We start from the raw sequence: 24963 nt of genomic DNA, 5'->3' as shown, positions 1-24963 counted from the left end.
TATAAATGTCTCTGCTTCACAGACTGCTTTGATTTATAACATTGATATCTTCAAACTATGAAAGCGTTATTATACTTTTGAAAAGCTTAAGAGCTTCATTAAAGCCTACTCCTACCCCAAGGCTTGGGATTTCTCTTTGGCACCTTTATTACCACATCTCTCTCCTGCATTGCATTGCACAGGCGTGTTTTGGATATGAAATTAATTTGATGAATGTGGCCTGTCTGCTTGCACATTGAATCTTGGAGCTACCCGTGTCTGAGAGGCGCTGGGCAAAAAATCAAAAACAAAAAAACAAACAAAATAGCATGCGCATTAAAGCAGCACAAAATGAAGCATAAAACAAGTTTTGATAAGAAATTTCAGAACTTACATGCAAGCTACTGTTGATAGGCTTGATTCGTAAGATTGTAGATCTGAGCAGAAACACATGCATAGATATACACACACACATAGATATACACACACACATGAATACACACACAGGGATACACATGGATACACACACATAGTTACACACACACACACACACAAACACACACACAGGGATACACACAGAGGGATATACACACACTCAGCATTACAAGCACACAGCGATACACACACAGGGATTCACACACAGGGATGAACACACATAGATACATACATGCACATTTAAAGACACTTTGCATTACTGGGAGTTAGATGCACTGGATGATTTTAGGACCATCATCAGGGGTTGCAGAGAGCACTATATCCCGCAGCTATAACTGTCATTCATACCAGGCCTGATCCATGATAACTAATACAATAAAACATTACCTAATAAAATAGCTCAATACAGCTCTCACTAGTGACTTGCAAGTTTATTAGGGAGCTGAACCTGGGAACTGACCTTGAACCATAAACAACCTGTAGAGAGCTGCCAATGACCACCATTCATTGTACTCTCCAGACCTGACCAAAACACCCTTGAAGGACTTCTATACAATACGCTTACCTCTTTTAATTCAAGTATTGTCGAATATTGCTTTTTGGATTGTGCTGTGAATTGCTTCGGGAACAAGTTTGCCCATTTGTTTCCACTGCCCATCCCTGAAGGTAAATAAACAGTTAGCCTGACCAACAATAGATGATGTCATAAGAAAACCTGAAGTGTTGATACAAGTCCCAGTATACTGTATATGGTTTGGGAATGTATAAGTTAATGCAACTAATTAGTCTAATTAAACAGTAGCATGTGCATTACCTGTACAATGGGACCCAAGAAAGGAGTGTACTATGAAGGAACTCATTAGCAAATGTTTAAAACGTCAAATGAAAAGAAGCCTCCTGTTTTAGTGAACTGCACAAACCAGTTCTTCAGGACTATCACAACATTAATGAATGTCCAGTGCATGCAGACCCCTCTCTACTACACTGTGAATGTCCAGTGCATGCAGACCCCTCTCTACTACACTGTGAATGTCCAGTGCATGCAGACCCCTCTCTACTACACTGTGAATGTCCAGTGCATGCAGACCCCTCTCTACTACACTGTGAATGTCCAGTGCATGCAGACCCCTCTCTACTACACTGTGAATGTCCAGTGCATGCAGACCCCTCTCTACTACTCTGTGAATGTCCAGTGCATGCAGACCCCTCTCTACTACACTGTGAATGTCCAGTGCATGCAGACCCCTCTCTACTACACTGTGAATGTCCAGTGCATGCAGACCCCTCTCTACTACTCTGACCCCTCTCTACTACACTGTGAATGTCCAGTGCATGCAGACCCCTCTCTACTACACTGTGAATGTCCAGTGCATGCAGACCCCTCTCTACTACACTGTGAATGTCCAGTGCATGCAGACCCCTCTCTACTACACTGTGAATGTCCAGTGCATGCAGACCCCTCTCTACTACTACTACACTGTGAATGTCCAGTGCATGCAGACCCCTCTCTACTACACTGTGAATGTCCAGTGCATGCAGCAGACCCCTCTCTACTACACTGTGAATGTCCAGTGCATGCAGACCCCTCTCTACTACACTGTGAATGTCCAGTGCATGCAGACCCCTCTCTACTACACTGTGAATGTCCAGTGCATGCAGACCCCTCTCTACTACACTGTGAATGTCCAGTGCATGCAGACCCCTCTCTACTACACTGTGAATGTCCAGTGCATGCAGACCCCTCTCTACTGCTCTGTACTCGTCAGAGGGAGTGTTACTAGGAGAAGGAGGCTGACAGTAAAGGGACTGAGGGTAGCAAGGAAACAGATGGTGATCAGAGTGTTTTCTTTAGAAAAACTTTTGGATGTCATGTAATGCTTCACAGGTGAACAACGTTCCTGAAGCATTAAGATATCATTTTGTCATGACATTGTGTTGTTACCAATCGTAAGCTCTGATCTGTGCTAAGAGAGTATTTTTTGAGGGAGGCTTTTGGTTGTGATTTGAATTGATACTTCTCAACAAAGGGATACTGTTCTACATGGAAATATCATTAAAACTTGGTAACAGTAATGACAGTCCCTGTGCCGGAGCCTCAGAAGAATGGAATCCTTTACCTGGAATTATGGCACAAATCAGGATTGAAGGATGAGCTTTCTTTTATAATTTAAAGCAGCATTATTTTACACCAGAGACCAATTATTTTGGAAGATAAATATTTAAAATCTCATAATCTCATGAAATGGGTCTGTGTATTTTTGTTATACTAAAGCGTGCACTTTCTGCTGACTTCTCTACAAGTAGTGCCTATGAATGAATATTAATAACAAAGTCGTGCTTGTTTTAATCTTAAATTGTTTTCTTTAGTGTCCGGCAGGTCTGAGGCCAATGAAGGATGGGACTGGTTGCTATGACTACGCCAAAGGCACAGATTGCTCGGATGGTTTTAATGGGGGGTGTGAACAGCTATGCCTTCAGCAACTGGTGCCCTTGCCCGAGGACCTCACCTCCAGCAATGTTCTCATGTTCTGTGGGTAAGTGCATTTGAGCAAGTCTTTTAATCACACCCTTGGGTGGAAAAAACTACTGTATAATTACAATTTGAAACTGTATGAGAGATTTTACCCTTGCCTTCAACTAAAAAATGTTTTTGTTGTAGTATTTGATTACTGGATAAAGCTTATGTTGGTGTGCATGGTGTTGAATATGATATAGTGCAGGGAGTCCTGTGGAAGGCTCTTTTTTCTATTAGAGTTGCTTTGAAGTGTACCATTTAAAGTTTTTCATTTGTGTGGGCAATCTGTAATACAGTCAAGGTGCAGCACAATTGATATTGTGTTTTAAATAGCACTGACACGTTTTCAAGATTTATCTGCCCAACTTGTTTAGTTCAGACGAGGGGACTGTGTAAAGAAGCTCTACAAAATGATATTGCTTTCTACTTTAAATATAAATCACAACATTTGTAGCCAGGAACTAAACATCTGTAAACAGGATACAATGTATTAGAATCACAAACCACTGAACCCACTAAGGGAAGGTTTGCAGCCACTTCTTGTGCCTGGCAGCATTGTGTCATCCTGTGCTGACCCCGAGGAGTGGGTAGAGTGTCACACAGCTGTGCTTGTGCATTGCCAGGTGTGTGGAGGAGTACAGGCTGGCAGCATTGTGTCATCCTGTGCTGACCCCGAGGAGTGGGTAAAGTGTCACACAGCTGTGCTTGTGCATTGCCAGGTATGTGGAGGAGTACAGGCTAGCAGCATTGTGTCATCCTGTGCTGACCCCGAGGAGTGGGTAGAGTGTCACACAGCTATGCTTGTGCATTGCCAGGTGTGTGGAGGAGTACAGACTGGCAGCAGACGGCAGGTCGTGTGTCTTGCTCTCAGATGCCTGCGAGGGCCCCAGGTGTCAGAGGCAGGACGCCAGGCTCAATGACACCCTCTTCGGAGAGATGCTGCACGGCTACAACAACAAGACCCAGCAAGTGAACCAGGGCCAGATCTTCCAGATGACATTTAGGTGAGCGCTCACATGACCCCACTCATCACATGGGTGAATTCACCCTGGGCAAAGCAGTCAAATGAACTTAAAATGGGAATTATTTTCATGACAGAGGTCTGTTATTTCTCTTCTATGGATGGGTGATTATTATGAGCAGTTGACTTAAGATCGAAGACATTGTCCTTTAAGGATATATAAGGCTTGTCCCTTGTTGGGGGAATTAATTTAAAAGCACATTATCTAGTGTTTTTTTAAATGCTTGCAATGTTTTAGATCCTACTACTTCACCTTGTTAGCTATTATATAGGGATGCTTGTAAATTAAGCATTTTGAGTGACAGAGAATGGGCTACTGTGTATACTGGTATAATATTATAATGATACTAGTAAACATTAATACTGTATCCATAGCTTCAAAACTCTCTATCAAGTAGAAAAATGCACTAGTCAAAATGTATGTCTGCTTGATGCTTTGACCTTTAAAATATTAATATGTGTTATTAAGATCTATGTTTTGGATGGTTATGTTACTGCACTTTGTTATTTATATATATATATATATATATATATATATATATATATATATATATATATATATATATATATATATATATATATATATATATATATATATAAATAACAAAGTGCAGGTCTGGTGTATTGGTGCCTTTTTTAACAGGAATTCGTGATAAATTCATCACTCAACAAATCCGATCAAGTTTATTCGTGGCAGCAATATTGATGTCTTTGCACTTTGTTGATATTGGATTTAGAGCGTCCCAGGTTTCACTTTTCATTTACTTTTGAGACCTGCTCTTGGCTGTTTGAACAAAAGTGCATCTGGCATTACAATGGAAAGGTTGTAAGCGGTGTGCTCTCTACTCCAACTGACCCAGTCTACATGGAGAAAAAAAAAAGCAACAAACCCTCAAAGATCTGCTCTTGGTTTCCAGTGCAGGTAGAGGTCATGCATCTGAGTTCATTAGCAGCAATATTTTTTGGGGTGTCTCCAGGCGATATCATACATTTGCCACAGTGTGATATTCTAAAACGTGTTTTATGTGATCAGACACAACGATTCCTCCTTGTAAAACATGAGGTGCTTCAGTTAATGACTTGCTATTAAAAGCCGACTGATTCATACTGCTCTTCCACATGAAATAATATTAGGCTACCTTCTCAAAATGTCAGATTGCGATTCATATGGTTTAATGTAATCTATGAAATATGTGGCCCATCTTTCTTTACTGCAGGATTGTATAGGAAATACTTAAGAGGCAGTAAAGACTCAGTGTGAACCTGGTTGGGAGATTCTGAAGGGAATATTGAATGATGTTTCTATTTGAGGTTAATAAGCTCTAAGATTTTGTTCCACTACAGGTGCAGATGCCGTGCTAGGATATGTACATTTAAACAATAATAGCATATGCAACCACAGTGCTCTCTAAACACAGGTACTGCCCTCTGCTGGACCAGGAACCAAACTTGAATTCCATACTTCATTTGACTGTACAAATACCAAAAGCTTAGGTCTCTCTTTTCTAAACGCACTTTATAACCAACCATATATTAATGTAATTGGAAATGAAAGGCAAATATGTCAGAATGGATGCAAATGTAATATTTTCAAGGTCAACTCTCTAAGTAAGAAATCGAGATGTAGAGATAAGTTAAGATGCATTTAAATGGGTAGCCTAATAACAAAGAATACAACCATAGTTGAAATGGTCTAGACAGATAAGACCTTTCAATTCAATGTATGTTGTTCAGTCTATTCAGGACAGCATTGAACTCCTAGCTACAGTATTACTCGTTCCTAGTAAACTTGTGTAGTAAACACATATCGATTTGCATTCATATTTCATAGAGGATCAATGTCCTGTTTTTGAAGCTACATAAAATCTAAACATTTCCGTACACTACCTTAATTACAAATTTGAATGTAGTGTGTTGTTAGAATGTAATATTCAAAAACATGCTGGAAATTATTGTTTGACAATTTGCTTGATATTTAGGTGTTTGACAAACACCTAGGCTGATGTTTCATCTTCTTTCAAATCCTTAGTTCACCCAAATTTGGTATGGTTTGGGGTTCGGATTTGTGCACCTGTTTGCTATATAACATACAGAACGTGATTGTACACTAGTGGAATTGCAGTGTACATTGATGCCACCTGTTCCAGAAATAAGCACTTTATTAAAAAACTATTGGAGCAGGATCAAGAGGAAATTGAACAAAAACAAAAAAAAAACAATCCAGAAAAAAAGTAGCACAGTGTTCAGTGTTGAACTGGAACCAGTCCAGGGTTTCATTGGGATCATTGCTAAGTGGTGTTGTGGGATTAGGAAAGTTACATGTTGCATGATAGCTAAGTGTCACTCTTACTGAGTTACAATTTTACAATGAATTCCTACTTAATTATAATGCACACCGCTAGTCTCAGCCAGTCAGGTTCAGAGTAGAGCCATCATCATCACACAACCCTCTAGAAGCTGACAGGATTAAAATATTGAAACTCGCTCGAACTGAACGAATTACAGCCTTCATTGGGATTCTTTACCTCTAAATGAAAAGAGCCTGTAACAGGGGTTTTGCTACCCGTGATATAAGGAGTCATGCATGGATGACGTGCATGAGTGTTCGCTGCTGGATTGACAGGAGATGGAGACAGAAGGTTGGGATTGTTGAAGGTTGCAGATGTGCAGGTTTATTTACACACACACACAGAGGAACCTCACGTGACTCTATCAGCAAGACAGCTCACGTGGGACGTACGGACCAGCGTACAAAAACCAAAACAAACACTGCCATGAAAAACGGGGTACGCCAATCAGCTAACAAAATGGAGGTCCTGTTTCCAGACCTGTCTGCTATACTGGGTGGGATCTACTGTCCCGAAACTTAACTCCCTGTTACTCGGGCAGTTCACCCGACTCCAACTTGACTCCTGAACCCAGTCATTCAGTAGCACAGACGGGCCGATGCTTTGGCAGCAGCAGTGCTCTGACCCCGATGGCTTTACAGCAGCTCTTCTGCACCCCGCACACCTGCTGATTAGGTGCTCACAGCTGGTAAACACACACACACGCTGCTCATTCCTGCAACTACACACAGCAGGCAAGCTGCTACACACAGAGTGTCAGGCTCTCCATTAAAACTAATCCTGTTCTTATTTCTACAATCACAAAACTTGTATTGACAATAATAATCACAGAAGCCCTCTTATGTGCATGACCCCAGCCCTGCTACAGAGTCATGTTGTGGAGCTCAATGAGCCATGCATTGGACAGTCAGTCTGAATCATTGTAGAGCACAGAGCTATAGTACTATATAAAACAGAAGGACTTTGAAATCTGTGTAGATTGGTAGACTTTATCTTATAAAGTGTCCAATGTCTGTTAACATTGTCTTTAACATCCAGTACACAGCTCTTCAGAAAGGTTTCCAGAGTTATAGATTGCGGGAGTGATGTTCACGCCTCACTCGTTTTAATTCCTTTTGAAGTTCCACAGGCCTGCGCAAAGTTGTGCTGAGCTGTTAGTTTAATAAGTGCTGTTCTAAATTCAGTGGCAGTTTCCTGCAGTCACAGCTGAAAAGTATATTTTTGGATGCTTAGCTGCAAGGCATGAAGAGATACTGTCTGGGAGTAGAATCATACTTCTTGAAGAGAGTGCAATGATTTACCAGCATGACTTCACCGTTGACTCACACACAGAAGGGCTTCAGGGCAGTTCTGCTTGTATCTTCTACAATCAGAGGTTCAGACTCTGGAGGTTTTCTAAAGCCTTGTGTTGGCTTTAACATGGGGCACTGGCACAGGCTGACCTCACTGCAATTCAGAACTAGACCTTGAGTCTGTGCATCAACTCTAAATAAACTGATCTAAAGCATGACTAAATATAAAGCATTCCTCAATAACCAGGGGCAATTAAGGCCATGCTAGCATGTTGTTTTACTGCCCTTATTTTTGTATGCTGTTTTCAGTATGAGTGTTTCTTATTGAAATGACTGATAATGTTTATTTGAAGTCTGTGTTAGGGTGTAAGGTAGGCTAGACCAGCCATAGACACATGTAAGGTAGGCTAGATCAGCCAGTGTCTTTATATTAGTAAAAGGCAGCGCCCTCCAGTGCACAGCTGTGCATTGAGAGTATCACAACAGGAGTCTTGGATCCAAGTCTGCTGTTTATTGCTGAGCTCTGGCTCTTACTCCTGTCTGGCTGATCTGTTCTGAGATGGTGTATATGTCTATGGCAGGCAACTTGAACTGAAGAGCAGATCAAGAACTTAAGTGAAAGCCCTTTTACACAGATTTATTAAAACAAATACATTTTCAGAATCATCATAGCTAGTAACTTCAATCACCGTTTGATGAACAATGCCACATGAACTTTATTAAACTTTTTTTTTTTTTTAAATCAGTTTTCTCATGTAAACTATGAGAATGTGCCAACAAACCCTAGCAATGCAGACACACGTATTTGCATGTGAGTACGTGCTAATAATACATGAATTATGACACATGAAAAGGGTTTCCAATGGGTTGGTAAATCACAATGAAGGAGATGTTTCTCTAATCATGTTGATGGTGCTTTGTTTTGCTATGTAGCTGTGCAGCTTTAAACTGATTAAACTGAGAGTATTCCTGCCTACTGTTCCCATGGAGCGCATTGCTATCATGGCACTGAACTGTGATGTTTCAAATTGAAAATAATGCTTTAATAGGTCTGGATGAGGAGGGTTTTCATATGTGCTTTTGTTATTTCTCTATGAATTCAATGATTTCTCTGTTTCCTTTTCTAAAGAATGACTGGGATGTGTGTCACAGTGTTGGAAGCATTGTGTTGGTATCGTACAAAGCAGAGTTAGACATAGCAGCTTGAGGAGTGTGAACCACAGGTCTAAAAACATCCTTCTTGCATGTGCATTAGCAGTTTAACACTGCTTCCCCTTTTCTTCTGATGAAGAGTTTCTTGTATGCTATACTTTCAGGATATTGTTGTAACTCACCAATAAAGATGGTAATCAAGCAGAACTGTAACTTAGGCCTTTTCTCAATGACACACGTATTTACAGCAGGACTCCACCCCCCTCCTCCAGACTGCACAACCCCCTTAGTCAACCTTTAACAGATTAAACTCCCTCCAATGGTTGAACTGTGAGGTACCAGGATGCAACAGTTTATATACAGGACTGCATTCAAAATATTTGCATCTCCTGAATTAATATGGTGAAAAAAAGATTCTTGGAACAATATAAGGGGGCCCAGTCACAATGTTAAAAAGCTAATGAGAGTGTGGTGATTATTTGTCAGTCTTGAGTACTGTGCCTTTAATAATATGTGCTTCGTTGTGAGTGCTGGAGGAGAGAAGAAGAGTTCAGTTTAGAGGGAGGGTGTATGTGTCACTGCTCCTGGTTTCATGTAGAGCTGTGGCTGTGGTATTGCCCACACTCATGTATGCCATGGGAGGGGAACCCAGCTATGTGGAACTCTAAAGCTACAATAAAGTCAACTAAGAAGGGGATTTCCTTCAAACCCTGTGTCAGTGTGCTTGTTGCATTGCCTCAGCTGCCGCATACCAACGAACTTCCCTTTGATGAACATACCAATTACAGTTCATCACAAGAGGAAAGAAAATGCATTTGTAAGTGAAGAACAAACTAGCACGTTTTGTAGATATGTCATCATCAGTTACTGTGATTTCCACATTTTTGGTTGTTTCGGGTAAGTTTTGTAGATGGAATGCAACTTGGCAATGCAAGTCTTCCTGTGGTAGTCCTTCCACAAGAACAGAGCTGAATGAAGCCATCTTGATGAAACACGTAGCCGTGTGTGCTTGCTCTGTGCTGTTTAGATGACTGTATTAAAAAGGCTATTTAAAACGCAGCCACCTGCTGAAGACCTACAGGGTATACCACTTTAAATGTTGTCCTGCCACTGCTGAGCTGAAGGCACGCCAGTTACTCTGCAATCATTGCAAACTAATGAATCATTAAGCCGTGTCAGAGAGGTGTTTTCTGTGTCGAGAGGCAGTCACCGAATTAAGATAAAAGAAAAGAAAAGATTTAAACCGGCAACCTTCTAGTTACAAGCCCTGGACTTTAACCACTGGACTACACTGCCTCCTTGACATGAGCATGTTTACAAACATATAAATGTTAACGTTTTACTACCTGTTAAGAAAATGTTTTGATGTTGCATCATAAGTACTGTATAGCCTGGTATTAAAGACATTCCAGGACCTGGAGTGTCAGGTTAATTCACTCACCTCTCCTTTCATTCACCTGTGGAAGACTAGGTTCATTCACTCACCTCTCCTGCCCTGTGGAAGACTAGGTTCATTCGCTCACCTCTCCTTTCATTCACCTTGGAAGACTAGGTTCATTCACTCACCTCTTCTGTCATTCACCTTGGAAGACTAGGTTCATTCACTCACCTCTTCTGTCATTCACCTTGGAAGACTAGGTTCATTCACTCACTTCTCCTGTCATTCACCTGTAGAAGACTAGGATGCAAATCCGACTAGGGTCAAATTGAAGGAATTTAACTTACATGACAAAACTAGACGGTTCAGCACAGCTAGCAATCTCTGAGTGGAGGGAGGGATTTGAGAGGTAACAGCAGGTACTGGAGTTTATTTTAATGTAGACGTTATGAACTTCTTATACAAGGGCCTGCATCGAGCTCAGACTCTTAATCTGGGATTTCTTTGTAAAATGCATAAAAATGTTTTTACAGCTGTTTTTACTGCTGTTTTTATCACTGCGATAATGTTTAATATAATTGCACTCTAAGCCCTGACAGGAACCCAAACCAATATTTTAATGCATGTGTTTACAAATGGGGATTAAGTTATTTAAAAAGATTTCAATGTAATTAGTTTGCAGTTTTATACAGCAACGCAATGATAGAAAAGGACCTGGCAGAGGAGCATGACTTAAATACCAACTCCAAGCGTAATTGAGTTTAAACCCTAATCAGAGCGTCATTTGATCTAAATGGGGATTAGAATTTATTGAGAAAACTCTTTATTCCATACTCCTATGTATAGTTTAAAACCCTATATATATATCTATATATATATATAGATATATATATATATATATATATATATATATATATATATGTGTGTGTGTGTGTGTGTGTGTGTGTGTGTGTGCATACATTTATTAAACTGAATAAATAGAAGGGAAATGAAAGCTAAAGTACAAGCTCTAAGATTGAAACTAAACCTTGTCTTTCTACCAAACTCCACCTTAACTTCATGCCAGAGTCTCTCCCCTGGCTGCACCGAGCCCCTCTAGTAAGCGAGCAGAAGAGTTTTCCAATAACCGTAACATCTCCGCCCCATTTGCAATTTTTTGGTGGAATAAAAAATAGATAATTGCACATAGACAACTATCAACGAAAAAAAATATTCAATTAAATAAAGTTTCAAGTAATCTGTAGCCATGCTATAAATGTTTGGCAGTGATGGGAATAATATGCTGCCTGAATCATTAAACAGGAAAGGGTTGATGAAAGGAACAATTAAAACTAAGAAGTATGAGTCAAGTTAGATTTGAATTTGAAGTTTTGAATGACTGGATCCAGGATAGCAATTATAACATTAATTTATTGATGCCTTAAGATATCTTCACAGTATTTTATCACAAAAATGTTTAACCAATGTTTTTCTTTTTTTTTTTTAATATATGCAGTTTACTTAATTGGTCTAATGCAAGGTCACTGGATATGTAAAAAAGAAATGTCTTTAGTGGTACAAAAATAAATATTAGTTCATTGAAACAGAAAATTTGATGTATTTTCAGTGTTTTTTTTTTTTTTTTTTATAATATATCTTTTTTAATAGTAAACAGAATCCTGCCTACACCAATTGCTTATATTTAAATCTTTATAAATGGCATGTGTGAGCCGTTTTAACTATTACAAAGAGTACTCAGAACAATCACAAAGCTTTAACACTGAGTTATTTAAAAACTTTGGTTGGTTGAATTCAAAAAAGGTTTGATTCTCTAGCATGCAACCAATATCAGTCTATCACAATCAATATTCACACTGTGTTTTATAAATCACTAATTGTTTGTGAAGAGGGCACGCAGTGCACTTAGAATTCAACTCGCCCTTAAGGGCATTGCACAAACCCTTTCTGCAGAGCTTGAAATGCAAACCCTTTCTGCAGAGCTTGAAATGCAAACCCGTTCTGCAGTGTTAAACAAATATCATACTTGTGCAAATCCACTGCTAAATATTGCAAAGCTTCCTTAAAAAAAAAAAAAAAAAAAGAACAACTATTTGTTAGACAGATTGTTTTCTAAGTAATGTGTGTTTATTCTGCCTTTCAGATGTCAGGTCTGTGAATTCATCATGCATAGAAAATGATTTGAAGCTGACAGCTTCATTTTCTATCTGTCACTTGTGTCTTCCCTACTGTTCATTTCTTAAATACAGTTTTTCACATGAACATAAATAACCTGGGTAATAACCATAGCTTTAAAAAAATATTTCCCATTAATCCTGCCCCAACACTATGAACTGGAACAGGAAAGCCCTTACAACCATCTCCGAAAGTCAAGAGCCATTGGACTAAGCCGATAATGCCTCCACTTTGCAATCTATGCCAGACTTTGAGTTTACCTCCTCCACGTTTTCAGCCTCTCCAGGGGCTAGGCAGTGGAACTGTCTCCCTCTTTCTATACCAGCAATGGTAACCACTAGGGCAGGGAAAACAGACAGAACCAGCAATGGAACAGCACATGTGCAGGAATGTAAATAAAAGAGAGACACAAATGCAAAATAAAACACTGTAGGTAAAAAAAGAACAGCTAGAAAATAAATGTTGCCTATAGACAGCAAACCACTGCTCCCACTAAAAATGAAGATCCCGCTGCAGGAACCCTCACTCACACACCCTCAGTGTGATTTAGAATCCTCTAGTAAGCACTACATTGAGTTGTTATTAGTGCTGTGACTCTGGTTGTACACACGGTGGTCATGTGGTTAGTAGGACTCACAGATCCAGGGCTTTGTTTCAAAGCTGCCATTCCATAGACCATCAGTTCTGACTCATCAGCACAGTTGTGTGTCAACTGCTTTAATAGTGAAACACTCGGCCCGGAAAGAAAAGGAATGAAGCAAAATGTGGAAATTGCATCAGCAAGATTGAGAAAGACTCACATTTGAAACATTTGTTGAGTTTCTGTTAGTATTTCTAAATTTACCACAGAATATCCAAAGTATTTTCGGTAACACTTTAGTTTAGGGATCCGATATAAGTGATTATAACTAATCTATAAACATATTATTAATGATTATATTAACAATTATAGAATATGAATAGAAATAATAAGAGTATTATTACACACTTTTATCATTGTTTTTTGCACTGTTGTTTGTAATCGTTTATAACGGATATAGGGCCCGATCTTCGATCTTCGCTCAATCCCCTCGCTAAATTTGTGCCTCGCAAAAAAATAGTGCTTTGGCACAAAAGGAGAGATATTCCAAAACGGCACAAAGTAGTTGCGAGACATTGGAATATAGCAGTTTTTTGAGCAATTCGCAAAACCGTCTGAGCATTCACTACCAATATAGCAACTGCACACAACAGCCAAGCGAGAATGCAGAATGATGGACAGTCGCCATTAGTAATGGCATTACCCCAACAAGCTGCTATCATTGGTGTCACCACAGTATGTACCGATATGACAGCAGACGAGACCACACAATATATCGTGCACACATACATACGGACCATTCAAATACACAATTGGCTCCATAGCTAGGTGCCGAGTTTTCAAATTAATGAACTGATAACACCACTGTTTTATTGAATGTGGACAGTATTGTATCACAAGGAAATACTATATAGGTTTCTTCAAAGGCCAACCGATCCAACATAGCTGTATGTTGCCGTGACAAAGTCTACTGTGGTAGTGCACTCTCTGATTTGTAAATGTAACGTCTTCATTCAACTACAAAGTCAAGCATCAATCAGGCATTTTTATATGCACAATACATAGAAATATGTTATGTTGTTCATTCTACTCACCCATTTGAACATCATGATTAAGCCCAGTTTGTAAGGTTTTGAAGGTCGCCGGAATGGATTTTTTTCTTTATGACATTTTTTTTTCTTTAAGCATAATAGTTAATTCTAAATATGCCCCTAAAATGTTAATTGTAGCCTACTATGAGTTCTCAATAAATGAACAGTCTCTGTACATTAGCAACATCGACATTCAGCAGACTGGACAGCTGCATAAATGGCCGGAACAGTTTATCCCACCTCAGCTAACTTATGAATGGACTGCTGCAGAGAATATACAAGTCTTTGATTGGTTGATCGTATAACCGGTCTGGCTTTAGGAAAACGTAAGCCTGCCTTTCATATCAAGAGTACCTTGACGGTGATTGGCTCTCTGAAGTGCAGCTGCTCATCCCTACCTTGGGGTTCTGTACTATTGTACCTTTGTACTATTGTAACCAACTCCAGAGTGGACTGTTACTCTGACACTGTTTGAGCCAGCGGTGTGCAGTTATTGGAAATAGAGGTGCACAGTTATTGGAACTAGCGCATCGCAATTATCGTGCAGATATTGGTATATTCAGACGAATTAGGGCTTTCGCCCAATTCAAATTTGATTGCACTATGTGCATATTGAATGTCCACCTGTAAAACATTTGCATCTCATGTTTCTAATTACCGATGCATTACCATGTGCTAATAGGACAGTATTAAAGGAACAGAAGGAAGGCAGTGTGCTGGACAGAGGTGAGTGTGTGTTTCCACACTCGTCTGTTGGGCATGGGAAGAGGCTATAAACGTCACTTTGATATGAACATGTTATATATGTTATGGAAACAAAAAAAAAGAGCCTTAGTGCTTGTATATTTTTGCCGCAAATTGACTATGGTGATGCAGTATATAGGTTTGCATTACCATCAACTTTAGATAAACTGGACTCGCTATATCATGCAGCATTGAGGTACAATACATATAAACAGAATTTTATAGTCATCATTGTATATTATGCGATTTGGTAGGCTGGACTTCTTTGGCTTTATGCAGGTTGAAGCACTGGTATATTCTGGTATATAAGGCTATTCAATGTAAATTATATGAATATACTTATTTAAATGAATACCTTATAGCTTCCCAGAGTAACCATATCCTCAGATCTCATTCTTTTGTGCATTTTAAAATCCCAAATGTGCGCACTGAGGCTGGTAAAGGATCCTGTGTTTATTATGGCCCATGGTCCTGGAATGAGTTCCAGTCCAAACTAAAGCTGCAGACCCAGATATCTTTATTGCAATTTAAGAGTAAACTGCATGATTTGTGACTGAGAGTTGTAATTGTTTTAAGTAGTTGAGTTACGTACTTTTGTGTATTTTGATTATTATTTTAAATGTGATTTGCCTCTGTCTTATTTGTATTTTATTGTGTACTTGTTCTTGTTGTCCGATTGACTTGCTGCTACCTACTTGGCTAGGTCTCACTAAATAAAGAGGTTAGATATATATATATATTATATTATATATATATATATATATATATATATATATATATATATATATATATATATATATATATATATATAGTAATTATATATACATATCCGGTATCATCCTGGTATTGACTGTTGATCTACTATAAAACTTAAAAATAAAAAAATAGGAAGATATTGCATAGTCTCATTTGGACTCATACATGTACTAGTATATTTGTGCACAGTTTTTGCAAAGGCTTTGTTGGGCACAAATGTCGTCATTTTATATATCATAGATTATAAACAATGACTTGTGTGTCCAGAAAAAAGGATACTGGTATCCAGAATACGCACGGATTCATTTGGAATACCCTGTTTACATGGCATGGAATAGCTATTCAAATTTCCCACTATTCCTAATACAACTGGAATCCTGATAGAACAGGAGAACCGGAACAGGTGACTGGATAGCAATATGGGTGCAGTCTATTGCACCTACCATGCTCGGCAGGTGCGCACCTCATAAAAACCCAGCATTATCTCCTCACTGTTTGCTCTGGTACTGGGGAATTTAATAAGTTCCTCAGCACATCGCAGCAACGTGTTTATGAAGCAGTCAAAGTGACAGGACACTGCTGTCCCGGTAGCAAGGATACACATACAGTCAGACACTACCAATTGCTCAGACAAGGCATGACTGCGCAGGTTTGTTCTGGCCAGGTCATCATGCAGCATGTGGCATAGATGAGTTGAGACAACACATGGACACGATTTGCTCATTGTTGAGCTCCTCATATGTGTACCTAGGCCGTTACACTCTTTCAGCATATCTTCACCTATGTCGGGGTTGCTGTTGCTGGGTGTGCCTTGCATCATTGACATCCTCACGTCGACTTTCACTCTTCACGTTTCTGCACAGCACAGAATGGATTGTAACACACAAAAGGATGTTTCGAAGAAGGCAGGTTGCTGCTTGGCTAGTAGAGACAGCGAGTGGGAGAAGTACAGGCGTGGAAAAGTACAGAGCAGTTTCAAAGCAGTAAGGAGAAATTGCATCTTGAATTGCTTTAATCAGAAAACAGAGGATATTGAGGAAACACAGCAGCAGCTCAAAGTCAAACAGCCGCATGTGTTTTTCTGATAACAAACAAGCTGAAACTCGGAGCAGCTGATTCAAATTCAGCGCCGTTCTGAGACACGGGTGAACGGAGGAGCCAACAGCACAGCAGAACAACGCAGTTAAACGAAGCAGTCTTCCCAGCGACAGCGAGTAGGAGAAGTACAGGCATGGAAAAGGTACAGAGCAGTTTAGAAGCAGTTTGAAAGCAGGTTTGAAGAAGCAAACTTCGGTACAATGGCCAAAAAAAAAAACAAACCCTCAACATGGACTTCAAGCCAATAATCTGTGACACCTGCTTGATGTGGGAAATCCGAGAAAACTGGTCTCGCTTTTTCCCCCGTCTTGATTGACACGGTGGAATGTCTTCCCAGCGACAGCGAGTGGAAGCGGCAGCGAGTGGGAGAAGTACAGGCATGGAAAGTACAGAGAAGTTTAGAAGCAGTTTGAAAACTGCTGCAGAAGAAACTTAAAAAAAAAAAAAAAAACCCTCAACATGGTCTTCAAGCCAGTAATCTGTGACACCTGCTTGATGTGGGAAATCCGAGAAAAACCCAACGGAGCTAAACCAAGTGTGTGTAAAGTGCTGCGCGATCCAGGACTTGCATAAACAAGTAAGTATGCTAGAAATGGAGCTGGAAGAAGTGCGACAGCAACAGGATCTTGAGGAACTGGCACACCCACAATTCATGGAAGTCTGCATCACCCCTAACAGACTGAAAGCCACCAGGGAGATAGAAGGTCAGAACAGCTGGGTTCAGGTAGGCAGAAGCAGGGAAAAAAAGAAACTTCGTCAAACACAACCACCAGAAATCAAAACAACCAACAAATTTGAGTCACTTCAGAATTTTGATGAGCAGAACCAACAACAAGAGAACGAAAGGAACAACATCCAGGACCCCATTGACAGTGGTGACAAGACAGTAAAAAGAAGGGAGGTCATGATTGTTGGGGACTCCATATTGAGAAACACAGCAAGTTCAGTTCGCAGTTTGGACCCCCTTACTACAACAGTGTGCTGCCTTCCGGGAGCCTCGGTCAAGCACATCACTGAAAACGTGGACAGGCTCCTAGAACGAACAGGAGACGACCCGGTAGTAGTCGTCCACATCGGTACAAACAACATTGGAAGAGACAGACCAAAATCCCTGCAAAACAAATTCAGAGAGCTAGGAAGGAAATTAAAAGAGAAAACCAAAACTGTGGTATTTTCTGGTATACTACTGGCAACTTGCAAAGGACCATATGGACAGCTGGAAATAATCAAAACGCATGGCTGAAGACGTGGTGCACACGGGAAGGCTTCACCTATCTTGATCATTGGACCACATTCTACAACGAGGACTATCTGTATAGACGGGATGGACTGCATTTAAATAACAAGGGAACTAGTCTACTTGGAGAAAAGATCCTCGAGCAGGTTCGGAAGCATTTAAACTAGAAAGGAAGGGGGGAGAAATCAACAAAAAAACAGAAGGGAGACCGCATCAAAACAAGAACAACAACTCAGGTAAGACAACCATTAAATGTATTTATCTAAATGCTAGAAGTATCAGAAACAAAATTCTAGAACTTGAAGCTACTGCACTAACAGGTAACTATGATGTGATAGGTGTTACAGAAACTTGGTTATCTGAGAGTGATGGGGACGAATATAATATTTAGTGGGTATACACTGTATAGGAAAGACAGGCAGGACAGAAGAGGAGGAGGGGTAGCGCTATACATAAGAAACAGTCTTGAAGCCCAGGTGTTAAACCTGGACAAAGAAAATAAAACCGAATCAATATGGGTCAGAATAACAGACAAAAATTCAAAAGGCATAATAATAGGAGCATGCTATAGACCGCCAGATTCAGACGGTGAGCAAAATAATCTGTTATACAATGACATTAGAAATGCGTGTAGCAAAGGAGAAGCCATACTAATGGGGGATTTCAACTTCCCCCAAATAAAATGGGAAAACCCGGTGGGTAGCGCGAAGGATGAAATAGAAATGGTGGAAATGACAAATGACTGCTTCCTAACACAATTTGTCAAGGCACCGACTAGAGGGGAGGCATGCCTTGATTTAGTCTTTTCAAATAACGAAGATAGAATAACTAAAACAGAGGTCAGAGAACCACTGGCAAACTCAGACCACAACATGGTCTCATTTGAAGTGTTTTTTAAATCCCCAAAAGTAAAGACTAAAGCTAAGGTTTACAATTTTAGAAAAGCAAACTATGAAGGTATGAAACAGAGACTAACAGAAGTAGATTGGAGTAAAATAGAGAAAACACCCACAGAAGAAGGATGGTTGTTCTTCAAAAATGTAGTACTAGAGGCGCAAAACAATTACATCCCTAAAGTAGACAAATCTAAATGTAAAACTAAATTGCCAAAATGGTTTAATAGATCAATTAAAAAAAATATTCAGCGAAAAAAGGCACTTTACAGAGCATTAAAAAAGGACCAAAAAGAAAGTACACAGAAAGAGTACACAGAACTGCAAACGCAAGTCAAAAAGGAAGTTAGAAAGGCCAAGAGAGAAATAGAAATGAACATTGCTAAGGGAGCTAAAACCAATTCCAAAATGTTTTTCCAATATTACAACAGCAAGAGAACATTCAAAGAGGAGATTAAATGTTTAAGAGATACAAATGGCAAAATCGTAGATGAAGAAAAAAAAAATAGCAAATATGTTAAATGATTACTTTTCACAAGTTTTTACAAAGGAAGATACTGACAACATGCCCCACATGTCATCCAGTTCCTATCCAGTTTTAAATAACTTTAGCATAACTGAGGCAGAAGTGTTAAAGGGACTAGGAGCTCTTAAAATAAACAAATCCCCTGGGCCGGATGAGATCCTCCCAGTAGTACTCAAAGAAATGAAAGAAGTAATTTACAAACCGCTAACCAAGATCATGCAGCAGTCTCTTGACACAGGGGTGGTACCGACAGACTGGAAAATTGCAAACGTAATACCGATCCACAAAAAGGGAAACAAAACTGAACCAGGTAACTACAGACCAGTAAGCCTGACTTCTATTATATGCAAACTTATGGAAAACTATAATAAGATCCAAAATGGAAAATTACCTATATGGTAACAGTGTCCTGGGAGAAAGTCTTGACTTGCTTTATTTTTTTTGAGGATGCAACATCGATAATGGATAATTGCAAAGCATATGACATGGTTTATTTAGATTTCCAGAAAGCTTTTGACAAAGTCCCGCACAAAAGATTAATTCTCAAACTGAACGCAGTTGGGATTCAAGGAAACACATGTACATGGATTAGGGAGTGGTTAACATGTAGAAAACAGAAAGTACTGATTAGAGGAAAAACCTCAGAATGGAGTGTGGTAACCAGCGGTGTACCACAGGGATCAGTATTAGGTCCTCTGCTATTCCTAATCTACATTAATGATTTAGATTCTGGTATAGTAAGCAAACTTGTTAAATTTGCAGACGACACAAAAGTAGGAGGAGTGGCAAACACTGTTGCAGCAGCAAAGGTCATTCAAAATGATCTAGACAAGATTCAGAACTGGGCAGACACATGGCAAATGACATTTAATAGAGAAAAGTGTAAGGTACTGCACGCAGGAAATAAAAATGTACATTATAAATATCATATGGGAGATATTGAAATTGGAGAAGGAATCTATGAAAAAGACCTAGGAGTTTTTGTTGACTCAGAAATGTCTTCATCTAGGCAATGTGGGGAAGCTATAAAAAAGGCCAACAAGATGCTCGGATACATTGTGAAAAGTGTTGAATTTAAATCAAAGGAAGTAATGTTAAAACTGTACAATGCATTAGTAAGACCTCATCTTGAATATTGTGTGCAGTTCTGGTCACCTCGCTATAAAAAAGATATTGCTGCTCTAGAAAGAGTGCAAAGAAGAGCGACCAGAATTATTCCGGGCTTTAAAAGGCATGTCATATGCAGACAGGCTAAAAGAATTGAATCTGTTCAGTCTTGAACAAAGAAGACTACGTGGCGACCTAATTCAAGCATTCAAAATTCTAAAAGGTATTGACAGTGTCGACGCAAGGGACTTTTTCAGCCTGAAAAAAGAAACAAGGACCAGGGGTCACAAATGGAGTTAGAAAAAGGGGCATTCAGAACAGAAAAAAGGAGACATCCTCTGACTCCTTCTCTTCCTCTCTCTCTGTCTCCCTCTCCTGTCAGCTCCTCTTCTGTCCCCGGCTTCTCCTTATCTCCTCAGCCCCTGGGAGACAGTCAACATGTTTTAGGAAAGGGAGATCGTGCCTAACCAACTTGCTTGACTTTTTTGAGGATGCAACATCGATAAAGTATAATTGCAAAGCATATAACATGGATTATTTAGATGTCCAGAAAGCATTTGACAAAGTACCGCACAAAAGATTAATTCTCAAACTGAAAGCAGTTGGGATTCAAGGAAACACATGTACATGGATTAGGGAGTGGTTAACATGTAGAAAACAGAAAGTACTGATTAGAGGAAAAACCTCAGAATGGAGTGTGGTAACCAGCGGTGTACCACAGGGATCAGTATTAGGTCCTCTGCTATTCCTAATCTACATTAATGATTTAGATTCTGGTATAGTAAGCAAACTTGTTAAATTTGCAGACGACACAAAAGTAGGAGGAGTGGCAAACACTGTTGCAGCAGCAAAGGTCATTCAAAATGATCTAAACAAGATTCAGAACTGGGCAGACACATGGCAAATGACATTTAATAGAGAAAAGTGTAAGGTACTGCAAGCAGGAAATAAAAATGTACATTATAAATATCATATGGGAGATATTGAAATTGGAGAAGGAATCTATGAAAAAGACCTAGGAGTTTTTGTTGACTCAGAAATGTCTTCATCTAGACAATGTGGGGAAGCTATAAAAAAAGGCCAACAAGATACTCTGATACATTGTGAAAAGTGTTGAATTTAAATCAAGGGAAAGTAATGTTAAAACTGTACAATGCACTAGTAAGACCTCATCTTGAATATTGTGTGCAGTTTTGGTCACCTCGCTATAAAAAAGATATTGCTGCTCTAGAAAGAGTGCAAAGAAGAGCGACCAGAATTATTCCAGGCTTAAAAGGCATCTCATATGCAGACAGGCTAAAAGAATTGAATCTGTTCAGTCTTGAACAAAGAAGACTATGCGGCGACCTAATTCAAGCATTCAAATTCTAAAAGGTATTGACAATGTAGACCCAAGGGACTTTTTCAGCGTGAAAAACGAAACAAGGACCAGGGGGTCACAAATGGAGTTTAGACAAAGGGGCATTCAGAACAGAAAATAGGAGGCACTTTTTTAACACAGAGAATTGTGAGGGTCTGGAACCAACTCCCCATTAATGTTGTTGAAGCTGACACCCTGGGATCCTTCAAGAAGCTGCTTGATGAGATTCTGGGATCAATAATCTACTAACAACCAAACGAGCAAGATGGGCCGAATGGCCTCCTCTCGTTTGTAAACTTTCTTATGTTCTTATGTTCTTGAATATGGCAACTTGGCACAATTTTGGCACAACGGCCATTTACGACGCGCATACCCCTCTGCGCGGTGTGCAAACCTTTCGAAGATCGGGCCCATAGTCTGTCTTTTCAGGTCTGTTTTCTGGGGTCTTTCTAGCCTTGTCTGTGTGCCTCACTAGTTGTATGGGGTTTGCTTTGTTTTTGCAATGCACTTATTATACACTTTTGTCATTGTTTTGTTTTTGCTATTGTTTATTACCACTTATAACGGATCCCTAAACTAAAGTGTTACCGTATTTTGTTAGTGAACTCCATAATGTGCTGTATGAAAATAAATTTGCCAAGAGAAAAGAGAACAAAAAGCATCTCTATTTAGATAGTCTTCGATGTCATCAACCTTTTTGACTATTTTGCTTGGTCTCATTAAAACCTAATTTGCATAGATATGCCAACATTTACGGAAACCATTTGTAGTTCTAAATTGTCACCTCTGTTTGGAACATTTGTGTCACTGGCAGTGGTTGCATTCTTTGTCAGTAATGAGAAATATTCATTATCTTGTTCAGTGTTCACTCAAATGGAATACAAATTTCCGTTTTCCTCAGATAATGATGCTGCACAAACAGACCTTGACACCCAGCTGTATTAATTAGGGTTAACTTTCTGCCTCTAATGCCCCCCCCCCCCCCCCGTTCCCGTTTCTGCCGCACCCCCAAGACCCGTTTCCACTAAATTTCTGGCTGTTTCATACGTCAATGGAGCGGCCCCCACCAAGGGACATTTCTAGTCTCCTAGCCGTGCAACTGCCTGGTGATCCAAGTGAGGCTGGTTATCAGAGTTTCAATTTTCTCAACTCTAGCCAGTTGAGTATGAACCAGCCTTTGCTGGGGTACAGTATATTTCCATCCTTTATCCTAGCTCTTGTACCAGTCAGTCTACAACAAACTAAGGGAGCCGGGTATTCCTAGGTACATGTATTACAGACAGGTGCATTAGACAGTAAAGGGGTCTGCATCACTGTAGTCACCAATCAACAATGGCACCTGCTTGCAGCCAAACAATGTCCTGAAACTTGTCACTGTAGGGACAAAATACAGCCAAAAATGGTGTTTCTAAAAGCATTTCACTGGGTCAAGGGGAACATTTTCCTGAAAACCCGGAACACCCACACACTGGAGGTTAGTTTACACACCATCATGTAGACATACAATTTTAATAGCTGATGTTTATAGGATTTGGACCCCTGAGGCATAGTTGAAGTAAGTAAGAGATTGTTTTCCCCAAGCTTATGCATATGCATAGCAGGTACTCTCTTCACTATTGGAGATGTTATTGCAAGCTTAGTAGCAATGTGTGCTCTGAGTAGGGTGTCTTTTCCAGCAATGCAGCTGCAGATAACTTGGCAGGAATTCTAAAGCCCAAAGCCAGTGATTTCAATGCTAGACACCACTGGGGAATCGACAAGAGGATGATGAGCCCTAGTTTCAGATCATCAGCTTGTGTTTTAAAATCTGAACCAGCAGAGCCTTCCAGTCTTTCTGATCGGCCAGGAAGCTTAATACTGGAGTCTAAGCCTCTTCAAGCACTGGACAAAGGATTTGCATTTCAAGCACTGGAGAAAGGGTTTGAATTTAAAGCACTACAGAAAGAGTTTGCATTTCAAGCACTGGAGAAAGGCTTTGCATTTCAAACTCTGCAGAAAAGGTTTGTATTTCAAGCACTGGAGAAAAGGTTTGCATTTCAAGCACTAGAGAAAAGGTTTGCATTTCAAGCACTGGAGAAAGGGTTTGCATTTCAAGCACTGGAAAAAGGGTTTGCATTTCAAACACTGGAGAAAGGGTTTGCATTTCAAACACTGGAGAAAGGGTTTGCATTTCAAGCCCTGGAGAAAGTGTTTGCATTTGTTCTCAAATGGGAAGAGATACTGTAATGTTTGCTTTTTAATTTGGTGCTGCTGCTATGAGACACCAGTTTGTGACATAAATATAATTGTAGTGAAAAAGTTACGCTGACAAATGGTTTTTGAGTCAAAAACATTTTATATACAAAAAAGGTATACTTCCAATGTAATCATATAAGCATGAGTTTCAAACTGGCCTCAGTACAGCTCAGTGCATGATATGTTTGTATCAGAAAGCACGGATATCAATGGCGTGAATTAGAAAGAGATGAAAAGTCTGACAAACCTTTACAATGTTTGATATTTATACTTTTGTTGACTCCCCTTCAACCCGACTGGTTTCTATCCATTAATTGAGGTTGTCATTCTCTCATCACACACAGCGAGCCTACCACATACTTCCTCTGTGGGAAAGGGGGTGGTGCTCTCTGACTTCATGGTGCGCCACGTGTTACTTTGAGCAGGGCGCATCCATCTTGTCTTTTAATGCACCTCCGCCCGTCTCAGGGTCAGCCACGTGTAATGTGAGAATTCTAAGCTTGGACAATACTGCATTAAAATGACTATAAAAGCACCTTCGCACACAACTTATATCCATACATATCCATACATATATAATGATTAAAAACAACAACTATAAAAGACACACACACATACACATAATGTAAAATGTATTATTATTAACATAATTAATACCTCATGCAGAAAACCATCACTACATAATCATTTTGCAGTGTATTGCTTTAAGAACAGTGCTTTAATAAATTGCTTGTGCTGCACAGTTTCATCCCATTTTATACAGTAGAATGAATACAAGTTCTTTGTAATTAACCATATGGTACTGTCATTACAGCAGTCCAAAATCTAGCAAGGCTTGATTAATTTATAATATGGCTTAAACAATGACTGCAGGTGTGTAAATCATAACAAAAAAATCTCTTCATACAAATAAAAGTAGTCAAGCAGCAATTATCCAATGGAATTACATTTAAAGACAATGGTTCTGTTTAAATGCATCAGGGTAAAGAGCTTCTAGTTCACAGGATAATTCCATAACTCCTGCGCTTCCATTTGTCATATGGG

General features: G+C 39.6%; 1 protein-coding gene across 2 annotated transcripts in view; it reads left to right on the top strand.

Annotated features, from left to right (window-relative positions):
- Positions 1-24963, top strand: part of LOC121303624 (astrotactin-2-like) — a 728767-nt gene that overhangs the window by 404157 nt on the left and 299647 nt on the right. For both annotated transcript variants that reach the window (XM_041234419.1, XM_041234420.1), the window contains 2 exons: positions 2782-2948; positions 3745-3933. In XM_041234419.1, the coding sequence (XP_041090353.1) occupies positions 2782-2948; positions 3745-3933 (356 nt within the window). The remainder of the gene's footprint in view (positions 1-2781; positions 2949-3744; positions 3934-24963) is intronic.

The sequence above is a fragment of the Polyodon spathula genome, chromosome 34 (genome assembly GCF_017654505.1).
Source record: "Polyodon spathula isolate WHYD16114869_AA chromosome 34, ASM1765450v1, whole genome shotgun sequence".
In the NCBI taxonomy this organism is placed as follows: Eukaryota; Metazoa; Chordata; class Actinopteri; order Acipenseriformes; family Polyodontidae; genus Polyodon; species Polyodon spathula.
The sequence above is the reverse complement of the archived record's forward strand: the minus strand, read 5'-3'. Positions and strand labels throughout refer to the sequence as shown.